The sequence below is a fragment of the Trichomycterus rosablanca genome, chromosome 18, assembly GCF_030014385.1.
Source record: "Trichomycterus rosablanca isolate fTriRos1 chromosome 18, fTriRos1.hap1, whole genome shotgun sequence".
NCBI lineage: Eukaryota > Metazoa > Chordata > Actinopteri > Siluriformes > Trichomycteridae > Trichomycterus > Trichomycterus rosablanca.
Genome location: NC_086005.1, coordinates 22104492 through 22130310, shown reverse-complemented (window position 1 = coordinate 22130310; position 25819 = coordinate 22104492). Strand labels below are relative to the sequence as shown.

The window sequence follows — 25819 nt, the reverse complement described above, 5'->3', positions numbered from 1 at the left end:
TACACTGTTATATAAGCTGCACACAGACTACTTTTCATTGTGTCAAAGTGTCATTTTGTCAGTGTTGTCCCATGAAAAGATATACTTAAATATCTGCAGAAATGTGAGGGGTGTACTCACTTTTGTGATACACTGTACTTATTACTACTAACTATTCTTATACTTATTACTACTAACTATTCTTATACTTATTACTACTAAGTATTGTTATAATACTTATACTTATCACTACTAAGTATTATTATAATACTTATATTTATTACTCCTAAGTATTATTATAATACTTATACTTATTACTACTAAGTATTGTTATAATACTTATACTTATTACTACTAAGTATTATTATAATACTTATACTTATTACTACTAAGTATTATTATAATACTTATACTTATTACTACTAAGTATTGTTATAATCCTTATACTTATTACTACAAAGTATTATTATAGTAATGTTACATTACACCACTGTAATTGTTATGCCTCATAAAAACATTTAACTTTTCAGGAATTATTAGAATTATTGAGTAATATTAGTTGATTTATCAGTTTAGACTGAATTCTAGTCATTGTAAATCAGAGCTTGGTGCTTCTGTCACACCTGCATTGTGTCCACTTCTAAGCTAAGACTGTGACCGTTAAGCCGCTTGTAGTGCTGGAGAGAGGGGCGCGCTGTGATTGGTCAGCGCTCTCTCACCATACCCCGTCACTCACTCACACCATTGAACCACTCTCAGCGCGCCGGGTCTATCCGCTCTGTGATTGGTGGACGATTTAAACAGGCGGGTCTATGAGGATGTACGCTGTGTGATGATTGGATACAGGACATGTGTTCATGAAGCTAATGGAGATAGTACAGGTATGTGTGTGGATGTGGTGAGTATAAATACACTGTGGATCATACAGTCAGTCTCCACACTGAGATCAACATCAGTAGGTTCCTGTTATCTGATCCATATTTTATATATATTTGTGTGGAATTGAACACTGTAAAGGTGAGTGCAATTTTTTTTATACAAACTTAAGTTAATGTCATCTACTGATAATCATTTTTCTTAAAAATGTATTAAAATAAATAGTTATTAATATTAAATAAAATTACATATTTCAGATATTTCTCTTTTGTTCCATTTGTTCAGTCTAAAAATAATAACAGTTGCAGAAAACATAAAAATCCCAGGACTTTCATATTGCATAAGTCCCTTACAAGTGCATGTCAACTGTAAATACAAATATACCAAGCAAATTAATTTAGGTAGAACAATGAATTAAATATACACAATTAAATATAGAATATAGCACTGTTAAGAAGTCATCAACAATACAGACTGATTATAATAATGATGAGAATTGTATGCACCTTTAAAACAATTCTGTATTTAAAGTACTAACAGATTGGCACAAGTTATGTAAAACAATTAAACAATCATATTAGATTGAAAGCAACCTTGGCACAAGATCTGTTTATCAGGAACTTCATGGAGTGAGTTTTCATGGTGCACAAGCTGTGCACAACTCTCAGATCAAAGGAGGCTAGTCTTTGGTGGTTGGGGTGTTTTAAAGAACACCAGCATTGGACTGTGGGGTAGTGGAATCCTGTTGTCTAATTTTGCCATCTGGTAGTCTGATTGACAAATCTGGGATTGGGGCAGAAGGAATTAATTCTGAGTGTTTTTAATGGTTTGAGATTGGCCTAATGAGCTAGAAAGAGCAATCCTAATGCGAGGGCAAACAGTAAAATTAGTCAAATAAAAAGCACAGTTGCACTCGTTTGGCACAGCAGTTTATTCTGCTAGCCCACCACTAGGCCAGACGGGTGTCCACACAGACATTCGAGATGGACTGTTGCCCTAGTCGGGCTATTCCTGCCATGCACCCTGGCTGAATGAAACAGTAAATGAAATTAAATGTGAAAAAGCACAATACTACAATATGTATGAAAATGTATGCGCAACATGCAGGGTTTAACAATTTACTCTGCATACTAAATCAGAGGAGAAAGTAACACTTTCTAATGCCAATACCTAAAGAAAATACAAATATACTTTTTACTAGTAAGCTAACATTAATGTGGTGTATTAATATATAATGTAAGTACATCTGATTTCACGTGCTATTATTAATGTACATCAAGATAAAGAAAATGTAACGGGTCATTCTCAGTAAAAAAAATCAATTCTCTTACAATATATCTTTCCCAGAAAGTCTGAGAACAATTTGTCATGATGTTAGTACTACAACGATAGCAAAAGATGTCGTTTTCAGTTGTATTGTGCAAAAGCAGACTTTTTAAAATCCCATGACTGTATAATTTGATGACTATGTGTGAGTCATACAGGTCGTTTAAAGTTAAAGCTAAGAGTCGATTCAAGTATATACAATTTAGGAATTAAGAGTCGACTATAATGCTTAGGAGTCAATTCTTCTCTGAACCTTTTTGTGCAACACGTGAGTCGACATAGAATCTGAGATCTACATCATTGTTCATCAAAAAGGCAGAAAACAGGTCAAAATGTACAATCTGTAACAAAAAATCTAACTTGCAAATACAAAAGACTCAGAATAATGGACTTTTGACCCTTTGCTGCTTTAACAGTCTCCACTATTCTGGAAAGACTTTCCATTAGATAAATTAGGAAAATTGCTTATTAGTAAGGCAGAGGCCCCGCAATGGATTGACGTCTTGTCCACAGTGTGTTACTGCAATGTACCCAGTGGTTCTGAGGAAACCGGATCCACAGCAACCCTGACCAGGATAAAGTATTCATAAATCAAGAAAATTAAATCAATTAGTGAATCGCAGCACTTAACGATGGTCAGTGCACCTCTAGCGGAGCAGATACTGAATGACATGAATTGCAGGAAAACAGGCATGAAATAAGGTAGGCGGCAGTGGCGTAACTACAGGGGGTGCAGGGGGGGCAGGTGCACTGGGGCCCATGGCGGGGGGGGGGGGGGGGACCCTCCACTACATGAACTCAACCACATGTATATATGTAGCAAACACTGATGAATATGGAATAATATATATATATATATATATATATATATATATATATATATATACTGTATATATGACATCTGACGTTGAGGGGGCCTAATTTTTTTTTGCACTGGGGCCCATGCCTAGTTACGCCACTGGTAGGCGGTGTTGTTGCTGCATTAGCAACGTGGCTTTTGGGGACCTGGGTTCGATCCTCACTTCGGATCATTGTAAGGAATCTCAGAGTTTCGGTTCTTTTACCACGTCAAAGCTGGATTAGCAAATAAAAGTTGGTGGTGCCCTGTTCAAAGTGTAATCCAACTTAGAGTCGGACCCACCGCGACTCTGACTAGGATGGAGCGGTTAGTAAAACTGAATGAATGAACTTTACACGTTAATGACATTAAGAAAACCACCGCGTCGAATCGATTCTTGGTATCGACTCATCAGTCGACACCAGACTCGACTCCCTAGTGTCTGGCCGGAGCGGAAGGCAGTCCGTCGGTTATTGGAGCTCGGCTGTAGACTCGCATGAGTAGCTGACCTTATGATCTGTCGTCAGCGGCAGCAAGTCTTCTCTTTCTGACATTCACACCACTAACATTAAATGCCTGTAAGGTAAGATATTATACATTTAACAATAATTTGGAGGCTAGCTGGAGTATGACTGAGGAAACAATGAAGAGTTGAATGTGAGGATAATGAGAGTTAGCTGTTAGCTTGCTGTGTTTGACAGTTGTGCATTAGCGGTGACTCTGCTACCTGCTAGCTTCACCCGGTACCAGCTATCATTACACTCAGCCTAAAATGAGTTTATTACTGCGGTTTACATTCATTTTAACAAGTAACTACAATTAAAAAAAAAAAGCTTTTTACGTTTTATGAAGCTGTTAACGGTGTTAATGTGGCTACAATGTCGCTGTTAGTGAAGGTTTGAGCTAATTAAAGGAGCTTGATTAGCTGCTGATTCTCTCAGCTTAACATGTAATAATTACCACATCCTTGCCACATTAATACATCATAAAATGTTAACTTTTTATCCAAATATAGCTAATAATTAAATAAAAAAAGCGTGATGTACTGATTGGGAGGACCAGTTCTTGGTGCTTATGGGCAGTTTATGGCTTGTTGTTTTGTAAAAGCAAATATTGACTGGTATAAAGCTCTCTGTTAAATAAACCACGAATAAATATTTGTTTTACCTGAAGCTGTAACTACAAACTTTTAAAACCAATTCCTGCCTAATGCTGTATGGGTTTTGAATGTTTAGTGTATAATGTTGATCTGCTCAATCAAGCTATAAAGTAGAAATAAACATGAATATCTAAGGATCAAAAGCTTACACAGTACACTTGTTCTAGATTAAACCAACCACTGTCTTCATGTGGATTAATGTAAAGCAAATACTATAGATATTACATTTGAAAACTAGTTTATTACTGTTAATGCTGTAATCAACCATGTTGATATGACAAAATATGTATGTATGTGTAACTCGACACCGTTAAAGGTTTCCTAACAAAAATTCCAGTTTAAAGATTTTCTTAGATTTTCCCTATTTGGAAGTTGAAAATGTCTATTTTATTTAAATGCAACATTAATCCATGACATAAGTGTCTTATACTTAAATCTTTATTATACATGATTAACAAATATGACAACATTGTTTAATTTTGTGTAACTTCTGTGTGTATTTTAAGAATAAATTTACTAAATCTAAAAGGAATCAGTATGGTACTGTATAAAAGGACACTTACATCATTAATACCAAATAAATGTAAAAAATAATTGTGATACAAAATCTTTTGTCATAAACCTGCTAGTACAGTAATAGTTCAATTATAAAATGGTCATTTATTGAACAACAGCTTTATTAATACATAAAACAATACTTATTACTGAACTATTTTCTGAGCTGTTTCAGTGTACTGGTTTTCATTCTGCATTTTCTTATTGGTCAATGCACTGGGCCAGTGTAGGAATTAGTGTTCATATTTTCGAATGAACATAGTTGGCAGTGCATCGTTACCTGCGTTTGAGTCTGCGTCCTATGTGCTACATCTTGTGGCTGAACCATCTAATTGTGCACTAATTTGGCATACTGTTTAGTACAGAAGTGTGGTTAGTGTAGCCCACTTCAGCCACCTTAAACTGAGTTTGGTCCTGCCTAGGGATGCAAATTTTCCAATTTCATGTAATTGATAACCAATAATGAAAGAAAGTGGTGCATTCACAGTAAAGCTGAGTTTCAGATCAGTTCCAGTACTGTGTAATATGACACTGAAATCATTCATCCCAATTACATGTACATAAATCTTCAGCTAAAAGTTTATAATCACAAATAATTGTGATTTAATGTCACAAGCCTGCTAGTACAGTAATAGTTCAGTAATAAAACAGCTATTTATTAAACAACAGCTTTATAAATACATAAAATAAAATCTTTCACTGGAATTCAGAAAGAAATTGCATGTCATTTAAAAGGTTTTGTTGGAATTCCAGCCACTATTTTTGTGTTAATTCTTAAAAAGGGACTAATGGTTTTTGTTGACGAAGATTACAGCATGATTACAGCATGATGGTCAAGTGATTGATTTGCATGATTTGATTGCACAGTATGTTTTGATTCGATCAAACATAACCTACTTCTAAAGATGGGCATTTCTGTGTTTTTATCTCTTTTGATCTAAAGCCAAATTTGCCTAGCTTGATGTGCCGGTTAACTAGGTAAAAGGTCATTGACTATCAGCTTTTTGACCTTTACTCCTTTAAAGCTTTAATCCTTTTACAGAGGACTTGGTTGTATTGCTGGGCATATGTCTAAGAGAGGGATTGTAGAATTTTGTACTTCAGTGCAGGTTTTCCCTCTTTCTTTTAATGATTTTAATATTCAAGTACTTGTTGTTGTTTTTAAGTAAATTAATCAATTTATTTAAAGGCTCTATTTTCTTTTTCAGTCTGTTTACAATGCCTGGGTCTCTACCTACCAATTATGAAGCCTGTTGGCCCCAAGATGTCGGCATCATTGCTATGGAGGTCTACATTCCCTCTCAATACGTCGATCAGGCAGAACTGGAGGAGTTTGATGGTGTCGGAGCTGGGAAATACACTATTGGTCTTGGCCAGGCGCGTATGGGTTTCTGCTCAGACCGGGAGGACATTAACTCTCTGTGCCTGACTGTTGTGCAGCGGCTTATGGAAAGAAACTGTCTATCGTATGACAGTGTGGGAAGATTGGAGGTGGGTACAGAGACCATCATTGACAAGTCCAAGTCTGTAAAGACTGTTTTAATGCAGCTGTTCGAGGAGTCAGGAAATACAGACGTCGAGGGCATCGATACAACTAATGCATGCTATGGTGGCACCGCTGCTCTGTTCAATGCTGTCAACTGGGTGGAGTCCAGCTCCTGGGATGGTAAGCTTTTGTTTTTCGATTGTAGGTTTTTGATGGAATTTGTTTTGATTAAGCTTGTGAATGTTGTATTTCAAGCTAGGATTTGGTATTAGGTGCAGAACATGCAAAATTTTGTGTAAAATCAAGTTCAGATCTTAGCTGGGCAGCAACACAGACATGATTGTTTATGTCTGAGTGAAGGTGGGCCTCATTACTGCTGCAATTATGGCCTTTGCTGGCTGGTCAATGACGCCTGAACAGAGATGCGGATAATTGGAGATCAACATGTGACTCTCGGTCCATGATACGGATCCCTGTGTGAACCCTTCCCGTGCCTTCTAAAAAAATTGGTTGTCTGTTTCACACGCCAGAGGGATCATGTTAGGTACTGACACGTTTTGTTCAGGATAGGGGTCTGCAGCAATACAAGAGATACTAGATCCTACTAATAAGATCCTACTAGATTTAGGAAAAAGTAAAATGCATAAATAGAATAATAATTACTCAAAATCAGGCCGCTCAGATGGCGCAGCTTGTATCAAAACTCAGCTCTGCCATCCGATTGGCTGTTGTTCATAGGGTTAGGGGCAAGCCGGACCATGGGACCTCGTACCTGGTGCAATTACGACCTCTGCTGGCTGATCAATGTGCCTGCACAGGGCTGAGGAATAATGCTGATCAGGGTGTGGCTCTCCGTGCACAGTGCTGATCGGTATATATGAATTCGACTCGTCCGGATGAGTCTGTACTGAGCGCGTGTCGGAGGGAGCGTGTGTGAGTTGAGAAGCGTCCTCAGTCGTCGGTGGAGGGTTGAATCAGTGATCAAGACACTACATCCCAGAGCATAATAACTGACCCAAATCAGGACAGATCAGTGTTATATACACTTTGTAGATTTTTGTTTTATTCCCAGTGCTCTTGTTTACACTTTCCAGGGCCACAGTTCTGATTAGGAAAGGAAAGATTCTCATAGCTGTCTTGTTGCTCAATCCCTCTGCAAATATTTTGTTTTTGTGCTGTGTAAAACCAAAACATACGGAATATTTTGGCATGGAAGCAGCTCTCATTGTCTGTGGTATATTTTCCAAGGCCTCATTGGACCATCCTGAATGATTTAGCTTTTTTGTATTGTTTTTATTTGTCTTCCCTGTTTTTTAATCATATTTTGTAATGTTTATTTACTACAGGTCGCTATGCCCTGGTTGTGGCTGGAGATATTGCAGTGTATGCTACAGGAAGTGCCAGGCCTACAGGAGGGGCCGGAGCAGTGGCCATGTTAGTAGGGCCCAATGCTCCTCTGTGCTTTGAACGAGGTACATGACCTGACATAACATGGCTGTCATGAACTTTAGCACACTTACACGACTGCTTGTTTACAGGGTCAAAATGAGCACATTGCTCCACCTCACTTACAGTGAGACACTCAACTTCGTTTACATAATGGTGTGTATTTTATTTTGCAGGTATACGAGGTACCCACATGCAGCATGCCTATGATTTCTATAAGCCTGATATGGTGTCCGAGTATCCTGTAGTGGACGGCAAACTGTCCATCCAGTGTTACCTCAGCGCATTAGACAGATGTTACTCAGTCTACCGAAAAAAGATTCAAGCACAGTGGCAGCGAGGTAAACAGTTTTATCTGCATGCTCATTTTCTGTACTTTGCTTTTCGGGATGTAACAATACACTCTACCCACGATGCAATATGATTCACGATACTGGGTTCACGATGCAATTTCTTCCCAATTTTTTTTTTTTTTAACAAAATGAAATTGAAGACAAATTATGACAAAGTTTCCTTTTATTATTTCTCTTAAAAAAAAATCTAATAAAATATTGTATTTGTGCTTATCTTTTATTTATCTAAATAATGAATGCCCTTTTATTTCTGAGGTGGATACAAACTATGGCAAACAATGCTTATTGTGTAAAAAAACTGAAATAAAAATTTTAAACGAATCCAACATTATATAAATAAATGAATAATACAAATAAAGAAAGTATCCTCACCAGAATACATTTGGCTGGGAAATCCCCTACCTGGCAACTTTGTGAACTGCCGTCAACCAGGCGAGGTGAATAGCGCCAGTGCCGTCTGCTGTTTAAAGTGAATATCGAGTCATCTTAAATGAATAACCGATTCGAATCGTGGCACATGTGCACCGATTTTTAACTGTCTTGTGGTGCATCGTTACACCCCTATTTGCTTGTATTTATTCTGTACTAACATTGTAGTTGCTGCAGTGTTGTTGTTGCATTCTCATGGTAATCCTGTCTTAAAGTACACGCTATAATTGATAAGAATCCATAGATGATTGTTTTTCTTTGACTTTTCTGATTATCTTTTTGCTGCCTCCATATTTAGGGGTTGCCATACCCATTTAGATTAGATTTTACATTTAATTGAAAGTATAATTGTGTGCTCTCTTTACAGAAATGTCCTATTGTAAAACATTCCTTTTGTCTTAATCAAATAATTATACACGTCCTTGGACGTTGGAATAGTACAAAAAAGTAAGGCTTCTAAAGAAACTGTGCTGATCGTTATTAGCAAAACAGCTGAAGCCAAAAACAGCATAGAAATATCTTGGTTCCATACAATTCTACACTGATTTGTTATATATTCATTTTGGTTTCTTCATTGCAGAGGGTCTTGAGAGACATTTCACTCTGGATGACTTCGGCTACATGGTCTTTCATTCTCCCTACTGCAAACTGGTCCAGAAATCCTTGGCTCGCCTTCTGCTCAACGACTTCCTGTCTCACCCCAACCCTGACACAGAAAGCGGGCCATTTAATGGTCTAGAAGCCTTCAGGTCAGTATCCATTAAAATACCTTACAGGCCCTGTGAGTACCTGTTTACAGTCATAAAAATTCTTTTGCCTTAGTGTGCAACCTCCGCTCAGTTTTGCTTTGATCTCAAGTTACTGTACGTTAACATTAACTCAAACAAGTCAACCTAATTACTTTAAGGTTTTTATACCAGGTGCATTAAACATTTGTGATTTGTACGCTTATTAAGACTACAGAATACAATATAGTCCAGTCTAGGTTTGTAATCAACACATGTTGTCTATCTGTTTGTATGCTTTTACCAGAATATACGTTACACTTCCATCGCTTGCATGAATGTAATTATTGCTAAGCAAATAGGATCAGTTGTTTAACTTACTTTTGGTGTACAGAACTATAATTCTCACCCTTTTAGTTTAGTTATGCTTAATTGGTTAAATTACATAATTCTTTTTCCCCCCAAGGGTGACACAGTGGCAGCGGGTAGCGCTGTCACATCACAGCAAGAAAGGCCTGGGTCTGATTCCCCATCCAGGCAGCCAGGGTTCTTTCTCTGTTGAGTTTGCATGTTCTACATATATCTGCATAGGTTTTTCTCTTGGTGCTTTGGTTTCATCCCACAAGTCCAAAAACAAGTAGTCAGGCAAACTGGATTTACTGCAATTGCCCTAAGTGTGACAAAGTGTGTGAATGGACTGGCAACCTGTCCAGGGTGTTTTCTGCCTTTCCCCCAATGAATCAGACCCAACCTGACCCAACATAAAGTGGTGGTAAAACAGACTATAAATAAATAAAGGAATGCTTTTTCCCTAGGGATGTGAAAGCTGAGGACACTTATTTTGACCGTGATGTGGAAAAAGCTTTTATGAAAGCCAGTGCTGAGATGTTTGAGCAGAAAACAAAGGCCTCCCTTCTCGTCTCCAACCAGAATGGCAATATGTACACACCGTCTGTGTATGGCTGCTTGGCTTCCGTTCTAGCACAGTATGTACCATTGTTTCTTTTATATAAGGTGGCTTATTTATTTTTCTTTCTTGTTATATCAATAATAGATTGATATAATAAGAATAGATTTTTTTGGATGATCTCTGTACACTGACTAATGCTGTTCCTTTGTATGGCCACTATTAAACTAAGCAATGAGCCTGTTTACCATCTGGTAATGTTATGCAGCATGCAGCGACTGCTTGGTCTTCCAGCTTTACAATATACCTAATACATTTGTATCGGACCAGCTCAAATTTCAATAATAAAAGATATAAAAATGGTTACGGGCCATAGATGTTCATAAACCAATGGATAACGTTAAGTTTTGAAAGAAAGACCTGAACTAATTGTAAGAAAATGGGCTAAATATTATAGTGAATAGTGAAATAATTAAACATCATATGGTACATGCCTGTGACAAGTACTCCTGTCCTACGCATTGTTTAGCAACCCAATTTGTCCAATTCCAGGTTAGAAATGTTCACCAATCATTTATGCAGTCTATGACTATAACTATGACATATAAAATAGAATACTGTTGGTTGAGAACTGAAATTGGGGAGGAGTGTTTAAAAAAAGTCATAGTTTTTTTTTAAAGCAGCACTGTATTGAAAAGCTTACAGTAGATAATTTGATAGTGACTTGTAATCTGATGGCTCTTTTTTTACAGATATACACCTCAGCAGCTGGCAGGTCAAAGAATCGGAGTGTTTTCTTATGGCTCAGGGTTCGCTGCTTCTCTCTACTCGGTCAAAGTCACACAGGATGCTACACCTGGTCAGTAAACACATCCGTGCACAATACACACAACTCTACTTTCTGGTTTATTTCTCAATAGAAGTATTTTAAGGTTGGTGTGTGTGTGTGTGTGCTGTGTTTTCAGGATCTGCACTGGATAAACTTGTCTCCAGTCTGTCAGATTTGCAGGCTCGACTGGACTCCAGGAGGAAAGTTTCACCTGCTGTCTTTGCAGATAACATGAAGCTTAGAGAGGAGACGCATCACTTGGGTATGCTTTTTAAGATGCTTTTTAAGATTGGGATTTGTTGTTTATTTATTTGTTTGTTGTTTATTTTCCTCCCAATCTAGTTGTAGCAAATTACCCGATTGCATTTCGCTTCCTCTCTGCTGATGTTGACTAACACACGCCCCCTCCGACTGCACCTTTTCACCTGCAAAAGGCGAGTTCATATGTGGATCAACTTTGTGTACGGAGAGACACACCCTGATCCCATTATCCCTCGTCTCTCTGTGCAGGCACCATCAATCAGCCAGCAGAGATCATAATTGCATCAGTTATGAGGAGTCCCCTCTGGCACTCTTCCCTGAACAACGAGCCATTCGTTGTTTGTGCGCCACCTGAACGCAGTATTTTTTACTGTTAAAATCCTTGACTATAACTAGTACCAGAGCTGAAATACAAACATGCTTCCTTTTCTCTCATGTTTAAAGTTAAGCCCCTGCAAGAAGTGCTATTTCAAAACAATGACGATTCATAATGTAATACATCATTTATTCCCACAGCAAACTACGTCCCCCATGGCTCGGTGGAAGAGCTGTTTCCAGGAACATGGTACCTGACTCGTGTGGACGAGAAACATCGCAGGTATTATGCAAGCCGTTCCCTGGATGACGACAGACCCTTAGAGGCAGGACTTAATGCTTCCGTTACTGCATCCGAGGTACAGCAGAAAATTGTATATAATGGAATACAGTGTGTTGAAAGTGTGCATTATGATGTACTAATATTCACTCTGACAGGAAACCGAAAATAGTTTCACTGTTTCTTTAAGTAGAGAGTTTTGCCATACATCCTATAGTGATCCTAATCCTAAAAACAAGTGTTTAATACATAGTCTGTACATGTACCCGATATGCGACCTCCGGGAATGGTCCAGGTGCTTGCACGAGTGCAACAACAAAAAGTTTCCACACTTTTTAAAACTATTACTACATCACTTTTCTACATAGTCATCTTCCGATGCATTCTTCCCAGCGTCATACCAACTTTTTAATGCCATCAGCAAAAAATGTTTATGGTTGAGCATGTAGCCACTGATGCACCGCTGCTTTCACATCATCATCACATGAAAATCTTCTTCCCTTTAAAGCTTCTTTGAGCGTCCAAAATAGTGGAAATCAGATGCCGCTCAATCCAGACTATAAGCTCTCTCAGACATGACCGATTACTACTCCTCCCGGCCTCACTGTTTCCAATGACAATATATATGTGTGGAAACTTTTTGAAGAGCCCACTGGAAGTCAACACTGGCAGGTGAAGAAAACAGGTAGTAGGTTGGACACATGTAGGAGGGGAAACCTGTGGTTATCCGGTTCTCCTTGATTAGATCGAGGGCTGTGCAAGCAGCAGTGGATTCACATTTGGGAATTGAAAATGTCCAGATTGGAAAACACAGGGTAAAAATCCAGGGGGGGGAGGGGCGAAGGAAATAAAGAATGTCACCGAGCTAAACTGCAAATTGACTACTAGAGTTGCGAAACTCGCCACTGTTGTTGTTGAGCTATTAAGTTCATTTCAAGCTTTGATTTTTAAGTTTAATCCCACCTGGTAAAAATAGATATTCTACATTGCTTTAATAAATAAGCAAAAATTTTGGCAAATAATCTCTCAAGTTCCACTTTAATACAGTTTTACTGTTGTTCTTCATGATTAATGAAATGTGACACTTAAACCATCATTGTATTGCTTTCATATGATTATTTCTCACCCCTAATCTGATGTGTTACACTTGTATAATCGTACTCATGTTTCTCTCCTCCTGCAGCACATTCCCAGCCCAGTAAAGAAAATGCCTCGCCTCCCAGCCAGCACTGCTCTACCTGAGGCTGTTGCCGTGAGCAACGGAGATCACTGAAGTTAACCTCTATGAGGTACACACTCACAGCAGTACGGACACAGGATCTGGACATCAAACAAAGAGGAGCAAAGAGCTCAGGAGTCTCGATCGTATTTGTAAACGGTGTAAAACACAGCTGCGTGTTGTTGTTGGTTAGAACTGCTCGGTAAATCACAGCTGTTGTTGGAATGCAGGTGAAGAAGGAGGATAGAATAGACTAATTGTTTTTGATACAAGCACAGTTCAGCACACTCATGGTTTATGTCTGCTGCTTAGAGGTAATGATCTATGCAGAGATAGCAGAATGTATTTAAATAATCCTCACTCAAATTTCATATTTCATTTTCATGAAGCCAGTGGGGATGTTTGTGGATATAAGAGGGTTTATTTTCATTTTTTTATTTAGCAATACTGCTGCTTTCTAAACTTACAGTTTTGACATTTCTATCAAATGCATGTCTTGTGGTGGATTTCTATATATGTGCTTTATCTGCTTTTAAATCATTCTTTCAAGTCCACCACCAGTATGATATCAGTTTAGACACAGCTGAGCCAGGTTATATTGTTAGAATCATTTTAAGATGTAAGGATTACATATTCCAGTTACACCATAGCCGTGCACCTGAGAGGCAGCTTCCTGTGTCATGCATTTAACCAGCCAACTCTGAACACTCAAATGCATGTAAAGATGCAAACCACCCCAAATGGCTAGCATTTCTAAATACAGACTTTGCCATCCTTCCCAGCCACTAAGAGCATGGCTTTAGCAAGTTGTGACTCTGTCAGATCCAACAACACAGAGAGAACACTGACTGAAAGTCCCATAACAGTCAAGACTAGACCTGAGTTTTAGCTGCAAGGCACGTTACTATTGGTCAGTTGACAAGCAAGTAAAATATACAAGCAACACTTACTCTGTTGGTAATTTGGATACCTTTACATTATACATGACCGTGTCATATTTTGTCATGGGTTGACTTGGCATGATTCATGAAATTGCAATGCCTATGTAATGTCAAATTTAAAGTAAATTAAATAATAACATGAAATAAATATTGTATTAATATTGATCTTAACTTAAAATCTGTAACATCGATATAAGAATGCTAGTATTTCTTTTATAAATGGGACCAATATAGAAGGTGCTTGACTGGCGCAGAAGCATATGAATATAATTTTATATCAGCATGAAGTGAACAGCAATACTTTTACTTAAATGCTTCACTGATAGTGTCTCAAATTCAAACAATAGAAAACACTGAGTACTGTTTGAGGGCTGAGTGGCCTGAAATGCTTATCGGATTGTTTTTTTTAAAAATATTTTATTAGTATTTAATCTGATCCACGGTTACTTTTTTAATAGTTATGTTCTGATCTGATCTGATACTAATTAACTGGCCTAAAAAGCTCTATTAAATGCTTGGATTGAATGTAATGGATTATAAATCTATTATGGATTCCAAATTTCTATTTTATGCATTGGAATTTAAACTCACATTACACAGATTGCCAACATGAACATGGACACCATACTCTTAAAGTCACTAATATAATGTCAGGCTTCTGTAACTTGCTTTCACTAAGCCAGCTTGGGAAATGTACTTTTGAGTATTAGTTTCTAATTATTTTTTATTATCTCCCTATAGCTTGATTAGGGCTCTTTTGTGTATGGGTATATAAATAAGATCTGTGCATCTCTAACATATAACACAAAGCTTTGTTGGCATGATTTCCACCAGTGCATATACCTCAGTGGAACCATAACCGCATATTTGACTGGTTAACTGATACATCAATCAGGTCTTACCTTCATGTTCACAACAGCGGTTCATGTTCATCTTGTCCATTGACCAATGCGTGAATGTGTAGTAGCGTCTAAATGGGCTGAACATTTACTCAGACGTTGTATTGTGAACACTTGCTATTGCTGCAGTCCTTTACATTTCATTAGGTCAAGACTTAATGAGCCATAACTGTCCCTTAAAAGCCTTATAATTCTGAGCATGTGCACACACATTGTCATTCTGAATAATGTACAGGTTATAAAATATATATTTTCCTTTTTAAATTTTGCAGCCTGAACAAATCAACTTTTAACTTGAATTAGCAAATGTTTACAATCAATTTCTTTGAGATCAGTTTCGTATACCAACTTTGGTGAGTAATGTACAGTACCAACTGTAAAATTATTTATATTTGTAGATATATAAAAAATAGTAAAAATGGATCAGGTTTAACTTTAGCAGAATCAATCTGTATAAAATAATGTAATCTATGTAAGTATGTATAAAGAGTTTAACTGAAAATAAATCTGTTCATTTATCAATGCAGTATTTTGTGTTTCTATGTCACTTTTTACAGCCAATCAATAAAATATCAAATCTTTTATTTATATAACATCTGTTCATGTAATAAAAGGGTTGACAGAGTTTTTGTTGTATTTTTGGGACAAGATACAGTACTGATTTTTTAGTTTAATTTAATAATTTAGCAAAAATAATTTTTTCCCATTTAATTTTCATAAACTGGTCGGAGAGAAGGAATACCTTGGACAGGTCCAGGTCAATGCTTCAACCACCCCCTCACTCAGATAAATGTGTACACTGATAGCACCTGCTGAAATTCAAACCTGGACCTTAGCTGTGATGGCCAGGGCAACTGACTGGTGCTTTACCCGAGCACCCAGTAAAAATCATACATACACATTTTAATTTACAAACCCAAATCAGAAAAAGTTGGGACAGCATGGAAAATGCAAATAATAAAAAAAACCAGAGTTTCTTACATTTACTTTGACTTTTATTTCATTGCAGACAGGATGAACCTGAGATATTTCATGTTTTGTCCAACCAACTTCATTTCATTTATTAATAAACATTCAGTCCTGCATTTCAGGCCTGCAACACATTCTAAAAAAAGTTGGGATAGTAAAGAATTTACCACTTCGTAATGTTGCCATTCCTTTTAACCACACTTAAAAGACGTTTTGGCACCGAGGATACCAAGAGATTTAGTGTTCAGGTTTTATCTTGTCCCATTCTTCCTGCAAACGCGTCTTAAGATCGTGTCTTAGGACGCAACAAAATTCTCCACACATTCTCTATTGGGGACAGGTCAGGACTGCAGACAGGCCAGTCCAGTACCCAGTAATTTCCAACAGCTGTTGAGATTTGATGGCTGTGTGGGGCTATGGTTTAGGATTTTTGTTCTTCTAGTCCTGTGGATAAGGGGAAAATCATCTTGGAAGAGCAACGGTACTCTAGCAACACTACTCAATGTTGTTCTGACACTAACCACTAGATGGAGCAATTATAGAAGGTCTTGCACTCCAAGGTTTTTAAATTTTTTTTGTTAGAATGGCGCTGAAAACGTTCATTTTTTTTGCATTATTATTTAGTAAAATTGAACAAAACAATCTGCTAATTACCAGTGTTATACATTTTACATAATGTAAAGCCAAACTTTTACAGAGTGTTCTCCAAGTACCTCAGTGACCCATACAGTTAACTTTTTTCATTGCAGCACTGGTTAAACACACATTTATGCCCTTTTGGATTGCTGTTACCACTATTAGTGTTCTAATACAGATAGACAGTGATGTTTTTTGGTTTTTTTGGCTGATCAAACATGGTAAGCTGGGGTGCTGGGGTAGGTAAAATTTTACTCCATTTACTTGGACTACTTATCCAGCTGCTGGGTCATCACATGAATGCGCACATTGGATAGTTGATGTGAACTCTGACATTAAGCGGAAAAACACATTATATAGTAACAATTAAAGAAAACCATTAAGCATGACCTCATTGGTTTGCATATATACTATAACAAATATTTAATGTAACACTATATGACATGGCTATAATCGTGGCTATGGCTGGGAAGCTCACTGGTTAACCAGTCATTGGTTTAGGTTCCACCACCACCAAGTTGCCACTGTTGGGCTTCCTTACATTATATTCAGTCACAACTGTTAGTCGCTTCAGATAAAAGTGTCTGTAAAATGCCATAAATGTAAATATATATACAACATGGCTAATCACACCAGTAGACATCAAGGTAAATGGTTAACATATTTAACAACTTGCATATTAAAATTTTATTGCATCACATCAAGAACTACATCATCCTAACAGTTGAGTAAATATAACTTGTTATATAATACGTATAAATATTTTTTGCTGTTTTGTTCTTTATTTCTTTGATTTAAACAAATCAGACATTAGATACTCATATAAATGCCTATTTTAGATCTATAGAACAATGTAAACATGAGGTCTGGGGACAAGATGCAATAGGGAAAATCGAAGAATCCATAAACTTTATATATATATATATATATATCTAATCTATCTAATCTATAATAATATCTAATCTATATCTAATCTATATATATTTATCTATCTATCTATCTATCTATCTATCTATCTATCTATCTATATATATATATACTTACATACAGTATATACTGTCAAAAGACATACATGTACAAATTTAAAGCTAAAATATAATAAAAACTAAGGGTGATCAAATAATTGACTCAGAATAATAGCATAAAGGCTGCCAATTTATAGTTTGGCAGATAAATAATATTAATAACATTAATAATAAAGCATAATGGTATAAAGAACAATCACTATTTTGGACAATTAACATACAGTATTTCAAACTAAACTGAAAGATCTGCCTATTATTATTAATGTAATAAATGTAAGCATTTGTTAGTTTTTTCTAACGTTGATAATTCATTAATGGACCAAAATCTGTAAATAATGATTTATATATTGATGAATATATTTATACTGGTTACCAGCACAACCACCCACTTTCTTCTTGTCAGTACGGAACACCGTGATCTTACGTTAGCGTAAACGTCATTCAAGAAAAAGTGCAGAACATATTAAACGTCTTAAACAAGATTCAACACAAATTAAAGTTAAACTTTTATAACTGCCTAAACTCTACCTGTAAACCTCAACCCGTTATGAACAGACTACTTTTGTTGGCTTTGTTTAAAACGTTCTTTTTTAGAAATGCTCCATTAACCGCGTCTCAAATCACAAACTACTTTACTGTGTAGGGCACCTAAGTAGTACATTACACGAGCAACAGAGTGGTACTGTACTCACACTCTGTATTACGTTATGGTGTGGATTGAGATACAGCCCGTGTTAGGGTGGAGCTCTAACAGAACAGATTCACTGAGGAGCCAACAGTCCACGATCTGCTACTGACGTTCAACCAGCTTTTACGGGAGTACGTTTCGTGCTGGGGAAAGGGATTGTTTATTCTGAAAGTGGACGAGTAACAGCATTAGAATACAAGGTAAGTTTAGTTGTGTTTAATTATGTCGGAAATGTATCTTCTGTTTTGCCTGTGAAACTTTATCAGGGGTGGGAAGTTCCTTTTCCGATTAGTGTCTCGCTTAAACGTTTTTCAAACTTAATAATGAGCTGATACAGGCATCAATTATTTACAGCTTTTGTGTTTAAAACGTGTGTGGAGTTAATTATTAGAATAAATGCTAGATAGTGAATAAAGAGGAATAGAATCAGGGCTGTGAGGCGGGTAACGGTTGAGGACAGGAACGTTAGCTAGTCTAATACTGTAACGCTGTAACGCTGGCTGTGTGAAGGCTCTACCAGGCTTTACCTGCTCTGTGCTGACTTAGCCTGGCTAAAATAACAAAACTAGTTCCGTTTTACTGTTCCTCAGTTTGGGTTACATTGTTGTATTAAAAATTAAGTGTTTATGTGGTAAATATCATAAAACTAATGCATTAGAGTTTGTTTTAGCGCTTTAAAAGTCTTTATAAAAGTTTGTACTCGGCCTGTGGGTTAACTTTGTGCTACCAGTTTGAAGGGTACTTACTCAGGCGTCAACACACTCTGAAGGGAACATACACGCTGGTTATTTTTAAATAACGTTATATAATTTATATTTTTAGACATTTAAATAAGTGGAATTTTCTCATAAAACGTTTAAAAGACAAAAAACACAAAAAAACTGGACTTGTGACATTACTGTGTTTTAATACATGATAACTCAGCTCATCTACTCAACTACACTATATTCCCCAGTTGGCTTGTTCCAATGTTTATACATTTTTTCCATTTATGTCACATAAACATTCATATATCCATTTCAAAAATATTAAATAATAAAAATAACTTGTTTTCCACTAACTGTATACTGACATATTACATACAGATTTTTTAGTAGTCAAGTTCTTCCCCTGCATGATTCTGACAGCAGGCTCCATGTTGTTATGAGGTTGATTCTCAGTCTAATGCTAGATTTGCTTTAGTCAAAGTTTTTCCATTTATGTCACGTTCACAATCATATATCCTTTGCAAGAATATGAAATAATAAAAACAAAAGGTTGAATACTTGTTTTTCACTTACTGTATACTGCTATATTGATTTTTAGTAGTCAAGTTCTTCCCCTGCATGATTCTGACAGCAGGCTCCATGTTGTTATGAGGTTGATTCTCAGTCTAATGCTAGATTTGCTTCAGTCAAAGTTTTAGTCAAATAATTATGTTTTATTGTCTTCTTCTGATCTATCCACCTGATTTGTGATTGTACTTCGTGAAATGTGCACATTAAAAAAGAAAATCAGAATCAGACTTTATTGGCCAAGTATGCTCACACATTTGAATTTGACTTTGGTTATACAGATGCTAGCAGTGCACGATAAATACAATAAGGACAGACAGTCTTACACACACTTCACACATTCATACCTGTAAACAATTAGCATGTGTAATTCACATTATGGGTATATATATAAAAAAACAACTAGAAAACTAGGATCCACTGCATGTAGCGAGAACAGCAATCCATATATAAAGCTTGGGGTAACAAAAAATGAGACAGTGGAACTTTTCTTTTGACAGTGACGTAAGAGTAGCTGGAAAACATACATAATGTGATAAAGTACTTATTCTTTCTGTTGACTTGTTGCCACCATAATTTTATATAAAGCATTACGTTTATATGCAGAACAACAATGCATCTATTACTAAAATACAAATGTTATACAAAGTTAAAATGTTCTATAGAAATTAAGCACAACATTGTATTGTTGTGAAATGTAATGAATAATTGTGATGATCTCAGTTAATCTAAAGTGTGATTACATGATCGTCTCTGATATTTGTGCAATCGTCATACATAAAGACTTAGACATGTTGCATTGCTGCAGTTGCCTGGTATTTTGAAATGTGCTTGTGTGTCGGCTTGTCTTTGCAGCCGTTATCAAACAGGTTGTGCCAGAGCAAATACTACACCCTGAGGGTGCAAATACCTGAGCGTACAATGCAAACTCTGGGCTGAAATGCCTAAGAGGAGCACTTTCTTGGGCTGGATAACTGGTGAAATAATTCACACGCTTGGTTTAAATTCATACTTGGATAAGTAGTACAGGAATTAGTACCTAGGATGTTTTTTTTTTTACTTTGGTATTACACTGAATTCAGCTTCCTGAAGAATTTACGCTCTGGAGTGAGGCACCTTCCAAGTCCAAATACTGAAGTATTTATTTTACACTTAAAGTTCAAATACCTGCATTTTTTGGATGCACTGTGAGTCCAAGTGACCTATTACTCCAAAAAGGGTAAGTTGAAATTTTAGCGTGACACCCAAGACTTTCTTGAGCCAGCAAACCTGATGTATTTATCCAGCCATGATGAAATGTGTCCAGCGGAATAATAGATTCTAATACAGAGATTCTTATCCATAGCATTGGAACACAACAGTGGCCAAAGCAAGTCTCATGGGCCTTATGGACTCATATGGATTTAAACACCATATAGCCAAAAGTACATGAACACATGATCATAATTTTCTTGGACATCCAGTTTCAAAATCATGGCCATTATTATAAATCTGTCTAACATCTTGCAGCTTTAACAGCCTCCACTCTTTTGGGAATTCCCTCAATTCGTACCATATGTGTTCAGTAGAGTTAGAATGGGGACTCTGTAGTTGAGTTCATACACCTTTTAGCTATAGGTGTGGCTTCAACACCTGACCTTGAAATTATGAGAAGTGGCTACATACGTCTTGCCATATTGTATATTGTATGCATCATTCTGCTATACAAGTCCATGCATTTTTTTTAAAGCTTCAAATATATCCAATCTGTCTAATAATGTACAATAAATAGTCATACTGAAGTTTGTATTGCTTTAATTAGTTCACTTTGTATAGATATCTATCAACTTTAATCAATATAACTTATTTTAACAATAGTTGTACCTTACATGAGTAATGTAAACACTAAACCCTGTAGTACAATTACTCAAGTAAACACTGAGCCTGCTGCTACCATCCCATCACTCAGCAGTTATTACATGTCAAAGTTGGTGGGTGTTGTCACGATAAAGGCTTATGACCTGTAATGATCTGTTAGCACATTGAGCTTCATGACCCAGATTCTGCATTGAGCAGGCCATGCTTTGGAGTCAACATGTCATCTTGATGAATTGAGACTTGGAGTGCTTCAGCCTGAGGGATTTTCCACCCATTTCGTTCTATTTTCTTACATTTCTAAAGGAGCATTCTGTTTATTTCTGTCACTAGTGGACATGAAGTGACCATCTCGGTGCACATCTGCAGTGTGATTTCTAATGATTTAAATTAGGCGTACCGAGGGATTATACGAATGAGGCCAGTATGCAGCACTGCTTACGACTTGCAAGTAATGTTTGTTAATAAAACTGACAAACATGAATTAAGAAATGGTAAATATGGGAAAAACTAAAATTTGAAGTTGTTTCTTGTCTAATCATAATCCAAACTTGTAGGCTGTGTTTGTTCATTTGTGCTGCATTAATAGATATAACCAACATTTCTTCTTTTGGCACAATCACTCTGGCAAGCCCTTTGGCAGGGTTGCCAGATTTTGCCTCCTGTGGCAAAACAGAACATAATGGGAGGTGTTTTGAATGAACTGTTTTTAGCATTTTCACATGCAGCATTTCTTGTGATTAGTTTTTTTTAATATGTCAGGTCAGCAAATACGCAGTAATTGTACTTTAAAATGTGTTAAAAGTTTGTTTCCTGTTAAGGATGTCCTAACTTCTTTTCCTTCAATCAACAAAACATGGTATTTGTCCTTGGCTGTCTAATGTGCCAGGATGTAAAAGCGTTTGGGACAGTACCAGAGTCTAAGATACAATGTATAGCACGTTCTAGGAAGTACTTGTTTTTTGTTGTCTGATATGAACCAACCAGCTATGTTGTGTCCAAAATGGCATATCAATGCCATGTCCATATAATCAAATAAAACAAAGAACCAAAAGACAATAAAGCTTTCACTTTCACTTTTTGCTAGCTTTGGCTAGGGCAAGCCATAGCCTAGTGGTTAAGGTACAGGACTAGTAACCAGAAGGTTGCTGATTCAAGCCCCACCACTGCCAGGTTGCTGCTGTTGTGCTCTTGAGCAAGGCACTTAACCCTCAATTGCTCTGTATAGACTGTATACTGTAACTATAATGTAAGTGGCTTTGGATAAAGGCGTCTGCTAAATGCCAAAAATATAAATGTCAATGCTTCTGCGTTGTCATTAGTAGGGGTGGGCGATATGGCCCTAAAATAATATCACGATATTTCAGGTTAGTTTTGCGATAACGATATTTTTGGCGATATAACAAAACACTGAAAAATATTTTATTTATTTCGAGAAAACACTATTGCAAACAAATTTTTATTTAGAATTAATATAAGTTAACACATTGTAAAAAAATGTAGGAAGTATGTAAGAATTATACACACTTTTCTTTTTCTTGTCTTTCCAGTAAAAACAATGTAACATAATGTACTTTAGTGGCGAAGTCAGACAATTTCCATAAGGGTGGCCAGACTGAGACCATTGCTCACACAGGGGTCGCACAGAAACTGATACTTTTTTTTTAATGTGGTCACTCACTCATTTACCTATACAGGCAGTGAGTGCCATGTAGAATTACATCACGAAGACCCGCATAATAATAATAAGCTTTTTTCTCTTTCTATTTTCCCTGACAAGTAAAAAAACAAAACAAAATATAGCAACCTTAACATTATGAGAAAGAATTTCAAAGATATTCCTTTGCAATACTGTATCATTTGGCTGCCAACTTGTGTGTAATGGTGACCTTAAATTGAACCCCAGAACATGCTAGTGTGAATGCATGGAAAAATAATTTTCTTTCAACAATATGATACAGACTGACCAACACTATTAAGCCAAATCAGCATTGAAAATTGACTTTACTTTTAATATCCTTCTACGATGCTGGAGCTTTTTAAAACGGAATGTTTTCTTTTAAATAGAAGTGTTATTTAACTGCTATTAAATTGTTTGGCGGATAACCGCCCAACCTGGCAACACTGGAACGCGCAGAGCCCGGTGGGCCTTTACTCGTAGCGCGCCACAATTACTACTAAGTACAGTAGTAGTATTAGTACTAAGTAATAGTAGTACTACATCTGTGTTGGTAGTGGACATTAATGTTGAGAGTATTCCTGCACTGTTTGGTGGAGGTGCTCTGTTGAATTGTGTCCCTGTGTAAACCTGCGTGCAGAAATACTTCCGCAAAAAAGTTGCTGGCAAAGCGGTGGTTGGGATTCGGGTTGCCAAAGATTAATTTATGGTGGACTTGGAGTTTTTGGAACGAGCTCCTCCATTCCGCCATACTCGTTACTGTACCCAAATGACCCACGTAACGAACGTACGCCATTTGCGTAGCTGTGTGACGTCATTACGTAAAGAATATCACTTTTATTACGATATGGTACTTTTTGTATCGTTTGAAAAATGATACCGGTATTATCGTGAACGATACGATATAGCACACCCCTAGTCATTAGTTTCTATGAAGTGAGGCAGTGCCGCTTCCCTGTCGCTGTGCTACTTAAGCATCACGTCTTGCACACATTTGTCGCCTTCTCGCTTGGTTTTTACACCTTGCTCTAATTGAACTTTGACCCAGTGTGCAGCTGACCTTTTCAAATGCTGCAAATGAGACAGATTGTTTCTATGATGTAGACAGAAGCGAAGCACAGACATGTCGTGGAGAACCCTGAACTGTTATATTTCATTTAAATTAGAACCACTGGCATTGTGACAAATCTACAACATGGTGAGTACTGAGCTGTGAAATGAGGAGACCGAGTCTGCATTAAAGAAAGCAATTTTCCTCATCCTAGAATCTTCATAGCTCTTCAGTTTGACTTAATTTGCCCTTAAAGAGTCAAACATTGTGTCACATTGTGCACGGTCAGCAAAAAGTGGCTTTGCCGCACATAATGTGAAAGATTTTTCCAAGGTTGATTGATGGAAAATGCACTTGTTCACCCCGATTAAGCATTCTTTAAAAAAGATTTAGTCTAGTGTATGTTGTTTGTGTAGTCTTGCACTGATCATTTCAGATGAGAAACGGTCACTCTAGGTATAGATCGATACTTTGGACCAATCAGTGAAGTCACGGGGATTTTAAACTGGACCGACAACTCTATTAAACAGAGTAATGTACTGTGACTTAGTAAATGGCTCTGCTGTTCCATGAGTGCATGTGCACTTGACCCTCTTGTTCCATTGTATCTAATTAGCCCACTAGTGCTTTTAGGAAAAGAGGTTGTAGTCATTGATTATTATTGTTAAATACAGAGTGATGATCCCCCTTTTTATGAAATTACACTCTGTATTTCATAAGAGAAGCAGCTCAGGATGTGGACTTTGTAACGTCCTGTTATTGTTCTCTGGAAGACTGTGTCGCAGCACATGCGCATCACTGTTACAGTTCATTGTTAGTAGGGATCCGAACTTCCTCTTTGTTTCTTGAGCGATCAAGCACACACGTTTGCCAGTGCATTTGAAATAAAAGGGAACTATGTTTCTTAAACTAAAGCCTATTTTGGTGGGCAGAGTTCACCCCCTCTTCCTCTCGGTGCCGCATGCAACAAGCCTGCCATTGATGGCACACTGTGTGGCATTGTGGCGGGCTTGTGCTGGATGAGGGCTCCTTTTGTGTTCTCAAGAGGGGCTCTGGAAAATCCTGCTTCAGCGAGATCAGAGGAGTGTACAACGGGAGGAGGGCGTGCTCCTTAGGCATGAGCCTTATTACCATTTCGGATCGCTCCCAGATCAGATAAGAAAATTCCGACTTCTGTGTGTGTCAATGGACAAATTCAAATTCAGATGTCTTTTGCACGTGGACAGTTTCACAAAAGGCAAGACGTTCTGTGTAAGATAAATGTGATCAAGCAGCCAGGAGACTCAAACTTAACGAAGTACCTTCAAGACTGGATTATGATTGATGAGTTTTATTCTTGTCTGCAGAGAAGAATCACACCAACAAAGTGTCACATAGAAGCTCGGAGAGTGTAATAAGAAAGAAAGAAAATAATCCCCCTTTATACTCCCTTCATTGACTTTGTATGACAGTAGAAGATTCCATCATTAACATTCTTTATTATTCTTCAAATATTGGAATATGACTACTGCAATCATGCCCTAGGCATATCTACACATTCTAAGTAGTAATTGTTTATGTATGATTTAGCCACACCCATGGGCAAAAGATGTATAAAAGACTACCAACTATGATTCTCAGCACTGCACTGACACTGACATGGTGGTGGTGTGTTAGTGTGTGTTGTGCTGGTATGAGTGGATCAGACACAGCAGCGCTGATGGAGTTTTTAAACACCTCACTGTCCACCAACCAAAAATATCCAGCCAACAGCACCCCATGGGCAGCGTCCTGTGACCACTGATGAAGGTCTAGAAGATGACCAACTCAAACGGCAGCAAT

The 25819-nt window shown here is 37.2% G+C and overlaps 2 protein-coding genes across 3 annotated transcripts in view; both read left to right on the top strand.

Annotated features, from left to right (window-relative positions):
- The first annotated feature begins 3526 nt into the window (after positions 1-3526).
- Positions 3527-15416, top strand: hmgcs1 (3-hydroxy-3-methylglutaryl-CoA synthase 1 (soluble)). The gene is made up of 10 exons (XM_063013825.1): positions 3527-3602; positions 5942-6399; positions 7566-7691; positions 7842-8006; positions 9028-9196; positions 9988-10158; positions 10832-10938; positions 11045-11170; positions 11686-11843; positions 12948-15416. The coding sequence occupies exons 1-10, from the start codon at positions 3592-3594 to the stop codon at positions 13035-13037; spliced, it is 1581 nt and encodes a 526-aa protein (XP_062869895.1). The 5' UTR covers positions 3527-3591; the 3' UTR covers positions 13038-15416.
- A 2810-nt stretch (positions 15417-18226) lies between these two features.
- tln1 (talin 1) overlaps positions 18227-25819 on the top strand; it is a 107238-nt gene continuing 99645 nt past the window's right edge. For both annotated transcript variants that reach the window (XM_063014782.1, XM_063014781.1), the window contains exon 1: positions 18227-18341. The gene's annotated coding sequence lies outside the window, so the exon portion shown is untranslated. The remainder of the gene's footprint in view (positions 18342-25819) is intronic.